Source organism: Micrasema longulum, unplaced genomic scaffold (assembly GCF_059751315.1).
Source record: "Micrasema longulum isolate JH-2025_06_02 unplaced genomic scaffold, ASM5975131v1 h1tg000031l, whole genome shotgun sequence".
Classification (NCBI taxonomy): Eukaryota; Metazoa; Arthropoda; class Insecta; order Trichoptera; family Brachycentridae; genus Micrasema; species Micrasema longulum.
In genome coordinates, this window is record NW_028277238.1 from 1,268,525 (window position 1) to 1,284,456 (window position 15,932).

General features: G+C 31.5%; 1 protein-coding gene and 1 long non-coding RNA gene across 2 annotated transcripts in view; both read right to left on the reverse strand.

The window, feature by feature from the left end:
- Nucleotides 1-403: 403 nt before the first annotated feature.
- On the reverse strand, nucleotides 404-5,658 carry LOC148285498 (5'-deoxynucleotidase HDDC2-like). Its single transcript, XM_088224642.1, has 4 exons — nucleotides 5,319-5,658; nucleotides 5,098-5,236; nucleotides 3,834-3,988; nucleotides 404-2,737 (listed from the first exon to the last, which is right to left on the reverse strand). Exons 1-4 carry the CDS (start codon nucleotides 5,376-5,378, stop codon nucleotides 2,486-2,488), a joined length of 606 nt encoding a protein of 201 aa, XP_088080768.1. The 5' UTR covers nucleotides 5,379-5,658; the 3' UTR covers nucleotides 404-2,485.
- Nucleotides 5,659-10,326: 4,668 nt separating this feature from the next.
- The window catches only part of LOC148285499 (uncharacterized), a 33,886-nt gene continuing 28,280 nt past the window's right edge, over nucleotides 10,327-15,932 (reverse strand). The window contains exons 2-3 of the long non-coding RNA XR_015821983.1: nucleotides 11,926-12,013; nucleotides 10,327-10,602 (exon numbers count right to left, since the gene is read on the reverse strand). This is a non-coding gene — a long non-coding RNA (uncharacterized LOC148285499). The remainder of the gene's footprint in view (nucleotides 10,603-11,925; nucleotides 12,014-15,932) is intronic.

Genomic DNA, 15,932 nt, shown 5'->3' on the forward strand with positions numbered 1-15,932 from the left:
ATACGGGATATTCGGGGAGCCCCTAAGGCAGATATCTGGGTATCCTTCAATAATAAACTATTTTTCTAAGATTATCTACATAATTTTTTTATTTTTATCTTCCATTATATATCAACCATGTTCAGGTAAAAGGCGATAACCCATAAAAGTAAAATTTTACAGAATGACCTGATGAACAGTAAAAACACTTACTTGAATTTCTCTCATGGTTAAAAACAAAACTTTTAATGGGCATGAAATAAAAAGAGGTTAAAATATTTTAATGATCATCAAACGATCAATAAGTTGGATGTCAATATGTTTTATAAGTTTATTAATTAAATAATTATAATGGTATTGGGTAGTTTCACCTCTTGCGCTCTTTGTTTTTCAAACCTATATATTTTATTAATAAAAAAAAATATTTTTGATAAACATTTTTATTTGCGGGTTAAAATCTTTTTCTAGATACTGAACACTGATGAACATTTTCATGCAAAAATGTAAATTTTTCAAATAGTGGGGGTTACTTCTTTTTTCACTGAACCTATATAAATAAATCAATTAATTTACTTATTTGACAAACTTCGCTTGTCCACATTTTGGGTGTTTTGAGTTATGAATGCCATCTTTTTCTATGAGAATAGATCTATATTTTTAAGTAAAAAACATCCCTTTCCCCAATTCTACGTAAAGTTACAGCTGGTTGAACATTCAGTTTATTTGATAGACAATATATGTCCTGGCCGTATGCAATATTATCAAGAACCTTTTTTTAAAGATTTTTATGAACATTGCATCCAGTGTGCGAATTAAGTAGAATTGGATTATGACAAGAGTATGGTCAATTAATGACACCATTAACAATATTATGCATTAGGTAACTTTTAAAAATGTGTTTCTTATAGACCATATACTAGCCATATTCATAATTTATCCTGAAGAAAAACATAGATTGTAAATGACAACAGACAAAAAATACAGTTTTCTTCAATATGAGAAATGATTAAAACGGTCCAGAAGCATGGTAAATTTCTCTCTAAAACTGCCTTGTAGAATAGGGATGTTAGCAAATTTGACTACGATGCACACAGCAAAATATTCTAAAAGCTTATACTGCATTAAAAAAGTACATATTGTCAACGGCAATCTATCACCGCGTATGTAATATCACTATCTACGTCATTTAATTATGCCATTTGGCAGAAAATATATTCAAACACTGCTAGCAAAAACAACAAAAAAATAATTATACCGTCGAGTTACTGGAACAAGTTGGTGAGTAACATTTGACTTAGTGAGATATTGTAAGTGTAAAGTTTAAAGCTCTTTCCAAATCAACAATTAAAATAAAACAGCAAGTTGAATAACGTCAGGTTTCTGGCACAAGTTGGTAACTAATATTTCACTAGTTGAGAAACTCAACTTTTACAGTTAAATACAGGCGCCGTGGCGCAGTTGGTAAGACAGCTAACTGTAAAACTAGCGTCGCAAGTTCGATTCCTGACAGTTGCAAGAAAAAAATCTAAGAAAGAATTTTTCTCAATTGGTCTGGGTGTTGTGGTATATTTTTCATAACTTCCTTCCATATCCTATTTCCCACCTGCTGACAAGCCTCTAAAGAAGAGGCTTAGCGGGTTATTCCACAGGTAGAATATTTTAAACCATTATTTCTTGTACTCATCAATTATGAAATATTCCTATTTACTTTTTGAACAAAGATTATTTTATGCCAGTTATGAAGAGATCTCACTTTTCAAAAATTTGTAGTTACTAATTTGTTCCAGAAACCCGACGATATATAATTGTAAAGTAAGATTTACCTACATGTCAAAAAAAATCCGTAATTTTACAGAACACAGATAAGAAAACAAAAAACATTTTAATCTCTCTTCTCTAAAGTGTCGATATTTGAGTTTCAGTTACCTTGTGACGGATTTCCGTCAACGATATTTTGAAAGACACAATTACAACTTAAACATTCCATTTTAAGTCTAACTGAGATTATGTAATAACAAATAAATGGTACATGGTTCTAACGGGCTCATTGCATTTTTTCTATCTTTGAGATATTTAAGTCATTTTTTCCTTCTGAAAAAATGGCTTTAATAGAATAAAGTATTTTAAAATAACAAAATGTGGTTCCCTGTCTCACACATTGTAATTGTAGATTGATGCAACAAGCTCGTTTTTGTCTGTTCAAGAAAGGCGTTTTTTTTACAATTTTAAGTAGACGTGCTTGTTAGTTTTTTCTTTGGTTGTACGTAAAAACATATTTTACGTTAATTGAAAACCTATTTGATATATAAACCCAGTGTCCCATAAAAGAGGGTTCATTCTTCTTTTTCATTGTACCCTTCAAATAAGAATAGATAAATATGACAAATAAAAAACACACCATTTTATAAAACATAAATAATAATTTAAAATGTCTTTGTAAGTAAGCAGTAGGATAATTGTTTTGAAACCATGGTAAAATTTATACCGCTGCCAAACAATTAATTAATTATGTAGAGTGAGTTTCTGTAACATTTTCACTACTACCCTGACTATCAAAATCTGTCCTTCTCTTTTCTAGTTCTGTAACTAACCCTGTTATAAGTGGATGTTTGAATTTTCCTTGCGTTGCTTTAAAAATTTCTTCGAGGAGACGGGGAGATTTTTCACTCTTCTCATATTCAAAAGCCTGAAGCGCAAGATCGAACCGGTCCAATTCCTTCACGAACTTGGCTTCGGGGCTTGACTGAGATTCATACTCCTGAAACACATGAGACAAAATTTCATTTCATTTTTAAGACTCTGCCTGCGAGTGTTACACTAAAAATATGCCAATGACACAGGCGTTATCTCATAGTGATTACATGATTTAGGTCTTTATTTTGTATGCATTTTGACAAAATACGAATTATTTTTCTTTTGAGGATGAATGATTCAATTTTCTATTTCGCTATGTTTGTAAGACAGTCTACAACTCCTTTGATTTCATTGAAAATCCAGCCAAGAACTGAACCTTTGTCACTGTAGTTAAATCCTTCAGTGATAATATAACGATATACACTACATTCCCATTTAACTGAATTTTTGGATCAACCGATTCACCGAAATACTTTTTGTATTATTATATTCTATACTGCTTTTATTCAGTTAGCGTCGCGGGTGCAAGAACTGTACACAAACATTAGGCTGGCGCTGCGCGAGAACTTGTAGCGTTGACTGTCTACAGACATAGCCCTCCTCCACACTATTGTTGCTGTCCAAGGACACCTGTCAGTTATGTTTTGAATTCTGTCTGATGTGGCTGGCTCATTGCAAGATGGCATTGTTGCCGCATGTTCAAGTCACCGGACAGGTGAGCTTAGCTCCGGTGACGATGATGGTCCATCGCAGAAAAGAAAGAGCCAAACCATTTAGAACAACCATTCCTTGAAACACAAGAGGAAACATCTGCTGAGCTGCTTCTCATTAAACGCATTAGAGATTGAGTTCTAAAGAAATATTCTTCTCATATGAAGCAAAAGAAAATATCATATTTCATTACATTCTTGGTTTAGTTTTGTATTCCACCATGCAGGAATGTTTTTATGTGTTTTTAGAAATTTCATATTTTTATTCATTCTATGCACATATTTTCCGGTTTAACCGAGTTTTCGTTTAATTGAAGCCTCATCCGTTCGATTAAATTAGGTTAAACAGGACTGTAGTGTAATTAATTAATCAACATATTAAATTAAATTTAGTATCATATCATATTTTAACACTCTTTTAGTGTCTTTTAAGTATTTGTTAATTGAGATTAGTTTTCACATAACATGTTTTAAGTGTATAGACAAATAGATATTCAAAGTGAAATATACCTTGTATAAGTTGTAGAGTAGGGTTCCCGAAGATCCCGCAAGTTTTGCAATATCTTTCATTGCTTCGTCTTCCCGTCTATGTTTTTCTTCTGGTGTGACACCACAAAATGGAGTCAAGTCTCCAACAATGCATTCTGCCAGGTCGTGCACTAATGCTAGAAATTAGTTTTGAGTCAATTATTACACACACACATATTCATTTTTAAAGAATTTAACGGGTGGGTTAGAAATTGAAATAAATCATTGATCTATTTGAATCTTTAGGATAAATTTTTAATGTGAGTATTTTGCATTCATTATTTTTTTTTTACCTGCCACCAAAGCCTTAATTAATTTACAAAAATCATATTTTTCATCATCTAGCCCAAAGCAAGTGAGATAAACCTGAAATTTCTGATTTTGAGATGAATTAATGAAATAAATTAATGTTTTCAAATGATAAAATATTGAAGTTGGATAGTTAAGCCAAGTAAAAATATAGTATTCATAATCTACTTCAAATAATTGAATTCAGTGAGACCCTTTGCAAACCTCAAGGTCCGGTTATCTCAGAACATGCACTTCAGAGATATCTGTTGCTTTGGGCTAGCGATATTTATAATTAGCATTAAATAAATGTTTAATGGCCTCGGAACCAAAAAGAGGGTTACAAATTGAAAAATGTAAGTAAAGAAATAAAATACGTATATGGATAGGATATGTGAAAATTAAAAATACTCTGTCAAAAAACTTATAAAATGTATTCCTCGGCACGGGATTTCCCAGTGAGAAAACCTTTTTTGTAGCCGATAACAAATAAATTTATTGTATGTACATTGATAATATTATCCATAAAAACATTATTTGACTTACGTGTTTTAAAACACGTGTGGATACAGTTGCATACAAGATGAGCAAATAAAAAAAATATATATTAAGCTGACTTATGTGATTGTTCCCCGCCCATGGATAATTTATTGATGTTTCTTATTTTGTATATTTGTTACGCTATTGCCAATTCGGCACAGGACTTTGGTCCCATGCAGTTGGGATTTATGTCTCAAAAAATGTAAATTAAATATAGTACGGTGAATAAATAAATCGATTGTATAATTATTCAGCTCCGTAAAAGCAGATAGATGCACAATAAACTAAAAAAACCGAATGATTACTTTTTAATATATGAAACGGTCGGGTTTATAAATAACATCATATGGTGAAGGACAAACTAATAGAAAGTCAAAAGTACATTACTTTCTGAGAGTAAAATGAAGTTATTTCTTACCAAGTTCTAAGCATTTCAACCTATCCAAGTCACTTGTTCCATGTAATAAGAAGGTCATCATTCCCATTCTGTACATATGGCCAGCGATGGATTCGCAGTCGGGAATATTTCTGATTACCCAACCGGTTCTCTTAACATGCTGGAACATATAGGGTGTAATAATGAGGACAGTCAAAACGATATATTACAAACTGATATTATTGATCTAATATAACACTAACCTTTAGACGGCCAACTAGTTCAAGGAAATCAATAAGTTTAGAGTAATCGAAATCAGCCATTTTATCTCAAAATTTTAAAGTCGAACGAAAATTACGATACGGAAGATTTTTCAGAGGAAATATTGCAAATTAGATTATTCAGAAAACGAAATATCTGAGGCGAACGAGTTGAATCAAATAAAGCAATGCGTGTCAATCTATAGCGTAACCAAAAGACGTACTGCAAGTCACTACTTAACTTATTAAAACGAAATATTTTTTTAATCACGCAAAGGTTATTTTAGAAGTCGGCGAATCCGCGCGGTTTTGACATGTATATTTCGATTTTTCTGTGGAACTCGAGAAGAAACGTCAAATCTTTGCCGTTTTGTCATAGACAACATAGAAATAAGTCATAGACATTTAATTATTTTTTTCTTCTTACTCACCTACCTACCGAATATTTTCTATTTAGAAATGAAAAAAACTTATTTCCATGACGCTAGAATAGGTGTAAAATATTTTTTGTTTTTAATTTTAGATTATGAACCACGTTTAAATAAAAAATCCAAGATTAAAACCTCAAGTAACGTCACACGAAGTACAGTATATAAAAAAAACAAATGGGAATATACATTTTCGATAATTTTTTTTATTTATTGAAATGAATAGCCCGCTAAGCTTTTATTTTAGAAACTTGTCAGCAGGTGCAAAACAGAGGAAATGGAGGGAAGTTACCAAAAATATATTATAACAACCTGACCAATTGAGAAAAAAAGTTTTTTTATATTTTTTCTTGCAACTGACCGGAATCGAACCCGCGACGTCAGTTTCGCGATTGGCCGTCTTACCAACTGCGCCTGTTGAAATTGTAGAGATTGATAAATTGGTATATTATTTTAACCCTAATTCCTTAAACAATTAGTTTTTAGTCATTTTATACGAAGCTATTGCAATCGCCAAATATTACACGTAGCATGATTTTCATTTTTTGTTGCGTCTTTGCCGGATTTGATCATCTGTCAATTTATCGTAATGATTTTTGACTGTTGCTTCTTAACGTTCTCCGCATTTTATAAATATTAGTACGTTATTGTATTTTTTATTTTGTCGCATGCTACTTGTGTGGTAATAATAAAGAGAATACATTTTTTACTTTATCAAATCAATATTGGTTTAACTATCCACTAAGCAAGCCACGCTACTCAATAATGTTGTTTATGTTACTAGCAACTAAAGTACATTTACGGAGACTGGACTTCTGACACGTGCAAACCACGAGCCCACTGCGTGATATCACCCGATTGGCCCATTTTACATCATGGCAAAAATCACATGGCTTGATAAAATAACAGAGGGGGTATTGATATTTATCAGATAAAAATGTTTTTTTTTTATCATATCGTTTTTATTTATTTAATAACGCAATATCTAGTACACCGTGAGGCCGACTAATCTTCACTCGTTTTCCTTTTGAGTAATTTTTACTTTAGAGTAGTTTTCATTTTTATTTTACCATGCCGTGTGGACTTGGACGGTACGTGCAAAATGGGCCATTCTATATAGAATGTCACGCGGCTTGTCTAGCTGGAAATTGCAGTAATAATGAACACAGTACACGATTTTAATAAACAAATGTTCGTTGAAAACTTGTTTTTTTTTTTATTTTTAAAAAACCTTAAATGTTCGGTACTAAATGACCTACCCCTTTAACTTTTCTATTGTTCATTTCATTTATATCATTTTCTTTCAACAAGAAATAAGTTTTTCAAAAACAACACAAATATTAAATGAAATAAGGAATTGTTCTTTGACTGTCCATTTTGATTAACATAATTAATTTGTAGGTAAACAAACGCAATAGCTAATTTGTGTTTTTTTGTGTGTGCGTTAAATAATGATCTAGTTTAATAAAACATTAAAAAACACGTCAGCAAAAATAAAGTTGGTACTACAATATTTGGGTTTGTCCAAATGTTTGTAGACAAAAGACTGGATTTCACCCCCTCGGGAGTCGTTAAGATCAAAAAATTACAACAGGGATGGAGAATACCTTAAAGACGGGAATATGGAAGTATAGGCATTTATAGGACTTATGACCTGTCGATGGCTGGTTTAAGTGGCCACTTTACACACTGTGTAACAATCACCATTTTGCCTTTGTTTGAACAACCATATTTCTTCAATTCTTCCATTTGTTGATTTTAGTTAGTTAAAGAGTTTTAGTAAGTTAAAGAGCTGAAACCTTTATTGTTGTGAAGAGATTCATTTGACTGAATTATTTCACACACTAGGCAACGCCTGAAAACAATTTTCCAATTTTAAATTTCTTCTTGGACCAGATGGTTTATTACAATGTCATAAGCCCTGTGAATGCCTAGACTTTCATATTCCCTTCTTTAAGGTATTCTCCATTCCTGTTGTAATTTGTTAAAGTTGGTACGATTATATCAATTTTTAAAACAATCTTAGATTGTTTTTTCAATCTTATTTATCAAATCATACCGCTAGAACTTTTTTTCTTAAACAGACATGAAAAATATTCAATGAAACACACCGATCATAGAACGTTATTTCATCCGTAACGTGCGATTTATATACAGTATTGAGAGCGGATGAAACATCAAAGTCGTCCTTGCAATAGTGCTTATAGAAGCAGTAAATTCTACGTTAAACTTTCAAGCTTTAGAAGTTGTCACGAAAGTTTAACCTGTGGATGTCGATAAATTGTATCTCGTTATTTTGTACATTACCAGTTATGAGTTCACTTTGCAAACTAGACGTTTCTAAAAACATTATTAGTAGGCGTACGTACATCAGATGTTTTGAACTCTGTAATACTTTTGAGTGATTTTGTAAAGTTTTTTTTTTGAAGAAACGATTATTCAAAAAAATATTCTCAGATATTTTACAAAGAACGGCAAATAATACTGGCGGTTGAATTGTGTGGAGAGAAACAACGCAAATTATTTTATTTATAAAAAATCTGGGTGAACATGGGTTCTGGAAAAATGTCGAAGGAGGAAATAATTACGAGTATTATTGATGCGCAAAGTTAATCAAGATAATCGATTATTTTTATAACTGATTTATCTAAAGATTTATTTTATTACTATTTAAAAAGTAATGCATAATCGATTATAACGTTTTTAAAACGTAGGTAGGAAAGCAAAAAATAGAGTTAACTACAAACTGTCTATTATGAAAACATAAGTTATTTTCTAGTTGAATAGTCTAGTATAAATCATGCTCGAATTCCCCAGAAAATGTTGAAAATGTGGGTTTCCATTCGCTAAAAGGAAGAAATGTAGTCTTTTATAAAAATATCCAGATTTTTTCTTTGTGCGCATACAGACCTGACTCCTTGGTTGGGCATACATTGTCTGTATCCAAAGAAACTAATTTAGCCGCGGAAAAGGCGAAAAGGAATTTGAATAAACCATTGCTGCGGATTTTTCTTTCTGCAAAGGTTCACTAGAATCGTGCTCACTTAACAAACTTGTGTGCATAATATTTGTATGCACTGGGAGCATAATGATAATGTAGCACGTACTGGAATGTTCATATCAGCGAAGTAGAACCAGCGCAGCGCCAGCGTAGTTTCCAGAACATCACAATTTCATCTCGAATACTAAGGATTTCTACCAAATTATTTCGTTTATGCAGTGAACGAATTTGTAACGCAGACATTCTATGCACTTTGCTTTTTAAGAATTTCATGGCGACTCGGATATAAGTAATGATATATTGAATTGTTACGCCGTGTATCTTTAGATATTCTATTTAAAATTGTTAATAGCATAAAAGATTCTACCATTTGCATCTACATTTGATCTGCGATGCCCTCAGAAGCCCGAACATGAGCCATGAGCATAACAAAGCAATTTAATATTTAGATTTCTAAGGAAACAAATAATTTAAATGAATTTTCCGTTAAAAAAGTACATTAGATCGCATTGGTAGTTGTAATAAAAAAATGTTGTATTTTAGTAATAAAAAAAATTAAACGCTTCTGAACGATTAACCTATTTGACGTAGGCACTTTAACTAAAACAAATAAAAAAAATGATGAATTTTTTTTTTAAAGAAATATCAGCGTTCTTTTGATTTACCCTAATATTTCAATTTTGGTGGGCATTTTCAACGAGTTATAAATAACTCACTATTAGAAAATGGAAACCAAGTTAGGATAGAGTGGGGTTCGAACCTCGGACCTCTGATCCGTGAGTCCGCAACACTAGCCACGGGACGACAACCCGATGATTTTATATATAAAATAAAAAGTCGAAATGCGATTTCTCAGGCGAACGGAAGGTCAAAATATGTATGATAGGTGCAAAAATGTCGAAATCCTTGAATTATCTAAGGGTAAGACTTGCATTATCGACAGAATTAAGAAAGGAGTTTTGCGTTCGTTTGGACATGTAGAGAGAATGGACAGCGAAAGAATGGCTAAAAGGGTTTTACGATGCGAATATTGATGGATGTACAAAACGAAGAAGATCGAGAAAGACATGGTACGACCAAATCTAACAAATACTTAAAGATGGACATGTCAAAAATCGGAATAATCGGCGTGCGTGAGTGAGAAGACGTATGAACGAAGAGGAAACGAGGTATGTGTGTAAAGACACAGTGATATGGCGTTCTATCCTCTCTACCTACCCCTAAAAAAACGTGATGGTTTGTTTATAAAAAAATACAAATTCAAAATGATGACGATGATGATGAATTTTGATGGTTAATGAACAGAAAAAAAAAAGGTATTTTTGTACTCAATTCGTCAAAATAAGGATGCGTGCGTTAATTTTATTAGGTCTTAGTAGATTAGAGTAGTGATTTGGTAGAGCTTTCGGGAGGTAAAATTTCAGTTCCCAGACAGGACTCAAGACCCCACGGCCGATTAGTCTAGTCCAGTCCGGTCCGCTAGCTCCTCGGCAGCCTGGACCGTCCCAGATGTCCGGATTCTCCAGCTGTCCGTATCCCGGTGTCCAGACCCTTAATATATCACACCCACGTCCGTCCCGCCTCAGTGCGCCCGATCCTGTCTTCGTGACGAGGTCTTCAACCCTTCTCGGATGGTAAATATGGAAATACAATCCTCGGACATCAAAGGCCTGCCAATTTAGGGTTGACGTAGAGCCTATTTCATTAATTATTTAATATATTTGTTTATCTGAAGATAAATATAAAGTATAAACGTTTTGATTCCGTGTCCGAGAGGGTACATAATATAATTTTCATCTTCGTTATTCTTGTTCATAGGGTACTGCAACTGCAGCAAAGTATGGATCATCTCCGTTACCTGGAAGGTAAGGTCAGTTATTTAATGTTATTATTATTTTATTATTTTCAAAAAGATAAGTTTTTTAAAAACATAAACGAAGACTAGTAAACTTTGTTCATGTTAGAAAACTAATGATTTTTTAAATATATTATGTACAAAAATGACTATTACTTAAAAATATTACTTGATGCTAAGAAGAAAAACAAGAAAAATTTAGATAACTAATTGCCATAGAGAAAGTACGGAGGGAGGAATCACGATTTAAAATACCTCTTAATTATATTTATTTATCAATTTACACGCCCTACGGGATTTTACATATATTAGAAATTACATTCAAGTGCAGCAGTGAAACATAAGTATGTAAATTTAGTTAAAATTAAAGATAACATAAGAAAAGCTAAAAGATACAATAATAAGTAAAAATCAGAACTTCCACATGAGGAGATTTAATAATGAGGAAGTTTAGTGCAACGGAAAATTTGACATTAAACACGTTTTCTTGTCCAACAAAGTTTGAGTATGTCCAAATGCTTGCAGACTGGCTGGATTTCCTCCCTATTCGGATTAAAATTTATTTCAACAGAGACGTAAAACATTTTTGAGAAGGACAAAAGTCAACAGATGGAAGAGTTGAAGAAATGTGGATGTTCAAACATAGGCAGAATGGTGAATGTTACACAGTGTGCAAAGTGGCCACTTAAACTAGCCAATGACAGGTCATAAGCCCTGTTAATGCCTAGACTTCCATATTACCTTCTCAAAAATGTTTTCCCTCTCTGTTGAAATAAATTTAAATGTTTTCTTGTTTTTTGTAAAAATTAGAGATTTAATTATATTAAATTTGTTGCAACAGAAAATGAATACATTTTGAGAAGGGAACCAGGAAGTCTAGGCATTATCAGGGCTTATTTATGGGCTTTAATTATACGGCGAAGTTTCCCTAAAATGAATGAAAAATGAATAAAAATGAACTACTTTAAATTACGAAACAAGTTCTTCTAAATCAACCAATGATAGAGTGTTGTGATAGATTTCCGATTTCCGGGATGTCAACCCATCAATTAGGACAATTTACCGAAGAAAACTAGTAACGTCGCAAGGGGGGTAATAAAAAAAAACACAGTACCATACATATAAACAGAAAAGAATAATTTTGGTTTTGTTTGATAGTTAAACAAAAAATTAAAAAACCACCGAACTTCCCCATTTTTGCCGTGTACTATAAAATGGCAAAACGGGCTGCCTAGCTATTTTTATAATATAATACATTGATATTAAATAATACATCAAATAAAACGAAAAAATCAAGAAAACATTATAGTAAACAAAATAACTTACGTTGTAGAATTCTGCAAAATTCACTTGGACTTTTTTACTTTGCTTACCAACACTTAAATAATTCCTACTGTAAACTTATTGTTTTTACCTGAAATGATATTACATATTTTAGTTATAATTGTTCAAACATATTTAATTATGTACCTATCTATTTTTACGTAATAATTTATTTTATTTTATTTATACCTATAAAGCATAATGTAATTAGATACTTTAAAAATCATGTTTATTGGATAAGTACCTACATACGTATTGAGAAGTTATACCATGGAACGCTTAAATATGAATTTTGTACCTGTCAAGCAAAACCTCTGGGCGTATATAATAAATAAATATAATATACAATAAATTACTACTATAACATTTTTTTATATCCGCTTTATTGGGGGAGTAGTAAAATAAAATAATTATATCTTTGCTTTTGGCTTAGTTAAATATAGTAGAAGTAGATGAAAAAACACAACATTTCTGTTATGAAATGTTAAGTTCATTATAAAATTGATTAAAAAATACAATGGGATCAAATAAATTTGCGAAAAATACTCAGATGTTTTAAATAAAATAATTTCGTTTCTCAGAATGCGGGGAATATTATTATGGTTCGAGTTCCGAGCATTGAAAGCTAAGAAAACAGACAGTCTGGTGAAAAACAAGAACAAATTGACGACATTAAGCAGATGCCACGGGTCTTATGTCTTACGGTTTGCTTTCCGGGGGGTGTTTCCGCTGAAACAATACACCGATATTCTAAGTGCTTAGAGAAAATACGTTTCTAGCTATAAAAATAACGGGGATAATTTAAATGTGTAATCAAATCACTGTTTTAAGGAAAGAAAAATACCCAATGATTGTTTAAAGTAAAGTTTAGTTTTAAAATTTATAATTCAGTCAGAATTTTTTTTACTAAAATCGATATATATTTCCTCACTTTAAACAAATTTAAAGAAAATGCTAAAACCCCAATTGAAAATAATCATAACTTAATCTAACTATACCTAATATTTTATTTTTTTGTACTCTTTAATATTGTAATTGATTAATTTGTTTGTAAGAAGAAAGGAGGGAGGGCTGATCTGGGGTTACTCCGTATGGACCCGCCGGCGAAAGAATTTTTAAGTCCGAGTAAACAAAAAACTTTTTCTTTAACTTTTTTTATTTTTTCATTATTATTGTAATATTTTATTTATTTTTTACGTGTGGAATGATGCGGAGTGGCTTTTTAAAGGTACGCTTTTTTCTTCTGTTTTTGACATTGTATTTAGTAATGTATAGAAAATTATAAGTGGCCCATAATTTTGGTTTATTTGTAAATATTTTTTTTGTTGTAATGGCTGTTTTTTTTAATAAATAAATATTTTTTTAAAACTATCCCAATGTTCATGCAGGAAATATGATTAGCATATGAACTTTACACACGTTGTAGGAGGATCTATTTTAGTAACGGTAAAATTATATTGAAAACTCTATCTGGAATTTCAATTGTGATCAATCATTGAAATGTCACCAAGAAAGGTTTTATAATGAGGCATATTCTATTTTTGAAAAATGAGGGTGAGAGTTATCTCTCTGATTTTTTTCAAGTGTTTATGTCAAATCTGTGTTTGAATGTTTTCTTTTTTTCCGAAACTTGAATAAATGATACAATAATTGAGTATATACATGTAATTAAATAAAAATATACAATTATAAATTAAAAATGCGTTCTTATCGTTTCCTATCGGAAATGAAATTCATATTGACGAAAAATGAATAAAAAATAAACGTTATTTTCAAATGGGTTAAATTATTTTTAAGATAGATTAGGTCAGTATCTGTAAATTGTAATGTTTTTTGTCTTGCTTTTTTTTTAAGTTCTCACCTGTAATATTAATAAATAATTTTTAGACTCAAATTAACTTCATTGCTTTTTCATATTTTAAAATGTAAGTATGTCCGGTAGGACCTACTTAGATATTATCAGGTATGATTCGAGGATGTATTTTATTACAATCTATTAGGTTCTCATAAGAGTATCGGAAAAAGTAATTGTATAAACCTTCGCGTAGCATCTTTTGTAGTAACTATTTTACAGTTTTTCTTTTGGTAATTGCTTTCTAATAGATTCAGTTAGAGTGAAGCTTTCAGAAGTCGATATTGCCTCGGAAAGTAAAACGAAAAAAAGTTATTGAATATTCAGCGAAGTGAACTAGCGCTGGGCGGTCGGGCCCCGAAAGAATTATTTCCAACCATGGCATGGACGTTTCGTGATATTTCACAGTTTTTTTAAAACTGTTATTATGGATGTATTACTGAAAATAAAAATATTGGGCGTGGAAAGGGAGCGATGACGATATTCAATATACACTATCTCTAAACTTACTGTTATTCGAAAGGATGATAAAAATCTATATTTCAATTGATCATTTGAAGATATTTCAACAGAGATAGAAAGAAAATGAGGAAGATTCAGACATTTTACTAAAATTTATTTAAATTAACTCATTTATTAAGTTTATTATTAAATGGCTTTTAAGTCATAATAATTAATAAATAAAAAATAATATATAGGGCAGGGTGCTGTAAGATTGCGTACTTTTTGGTTTTGTGTCTATATCTCATCATCATTATCATCATTCCCTTTCTGCAACTTATGGTGCACATTGGTAAGAACAATCGCAGCGTATCATAATATTTTTTGTTACATGAAGCTAAGATGATCAGTTTTACGTTTCAGGTACCAGTCCAGGGACCATGAAATATTCTCGTAGGAAAACACCCCTTTAAATAAATATTTCATATCAACCATCTCGGGAATCAAACCCGAGACCTCTTGCATGGTAAGCTAACGCGCTGACCATCACACCTCGAGGCCGAGGCCGGCCGTCTATATCTAGTTATGAAAAAGCAATCGCACGTATCGTATTTTAATGTTCCTATTACAAAGTATGTCTTACACCTATTATGTCACTATTCAAGCTATGATACGAATTGAATTCAGTCATCTATTGTAGGCTCTTTGTAAAATTTTAAGCATCCGGGACATTTCCAATTATGTTTTATGGTAGTACCTTTGGTTTTTTAAACGTTATGGAATAAATCTTAAGCTTGTTCATATTTTTATTTTTTTAAAGTTTTATTTATTTTGACAAATCAGTAACAAACATAATTGTATTTTTGTTCCCGCAAAGCCGAAGCTTATCTGCGGGTTACATTACATTTTTTAAAAAAAAAATTATAATTAAGTACATAGTTTAATAATAAATGAAGAATAAAATATATTTATATCCACACTTAAGTTTCACTTGCTATTTTTAATATTTTTTGGACTATTTTTTTTAATGTATTTGGGTTTTTTTCCTCACAATTTTCAGCTGGTGTTAAATTATACAGTTTTGGTACTACACTCCCCATTGTTCTATCTCCACAGTAGTTCTTCTGTCGTGGCACCGTCAGTTTCTGTGTCGATACTTGTCGGGTCACGATCTGGTGGGTTACTTTGGATTTAAAACTGCAACTGTGGAAATGATCTGTCATTATCTTATACTGACACTGTTTGTTAATTGTCAAAACGTTAACATAATCAAATAATATTTTTTTGTTTTCTTTTGCCTCAATCTTTATTTTGACAGGTACGATAGTTTTTTGAATTTGTACTTGTAAGTTCAATACTCTGTCGGTATAAAATTTGAAAGTTGCTTTTGTGGTGAACTCGATATTATTTGTGATTTCATGGTTCTTTTGGTGGGTCTTTGTTTTGTCGAGCCTAGTAAAGGAGATATGGTCTCAAAAAAATAAATGATAATGGAGCAACTGATAATTCTTGCGGTAATGGTGAAAACAATGATATATAAAAATATACTTACCCAATGAAGTAACATAAAGTCCTTTGCAAAAAGTTGATTCTGACTAACCTAATTTAGCCGAAAGACTAGATTTTGTTGTTTTTTCTTCTAGTTCTTTAGAAGCTTTCTTCATAGTGGCTATGCTATAATTAATCAAATAAATTTTAAATTATATTTAATAATTAA

Bases quoted from the DNA above. Each gene is read 5' to 3' on its own strand.
- LOC148285498 (XM_088224642.1), bottom strand. From the start codon at position 5,378: ATGGCTGATTTCGATTACTCTAAACTTATTGATTTCCTTGAACTAGTT. The intron at 5,237-5,318 runs GTTAGTGTTATA...TATATGTTCCAG, and splicing joins AACTAGTTGGCCGTCTAAAG to CATGTTAAGAGAACCGGTTG. The intron at 2,738-3,833 runs GTATATTTCACT...CATGTGTTTCAG, and splicing joins TACTCTACAACTTATACAAG to GAGTATGAATCTCAGTCAAG.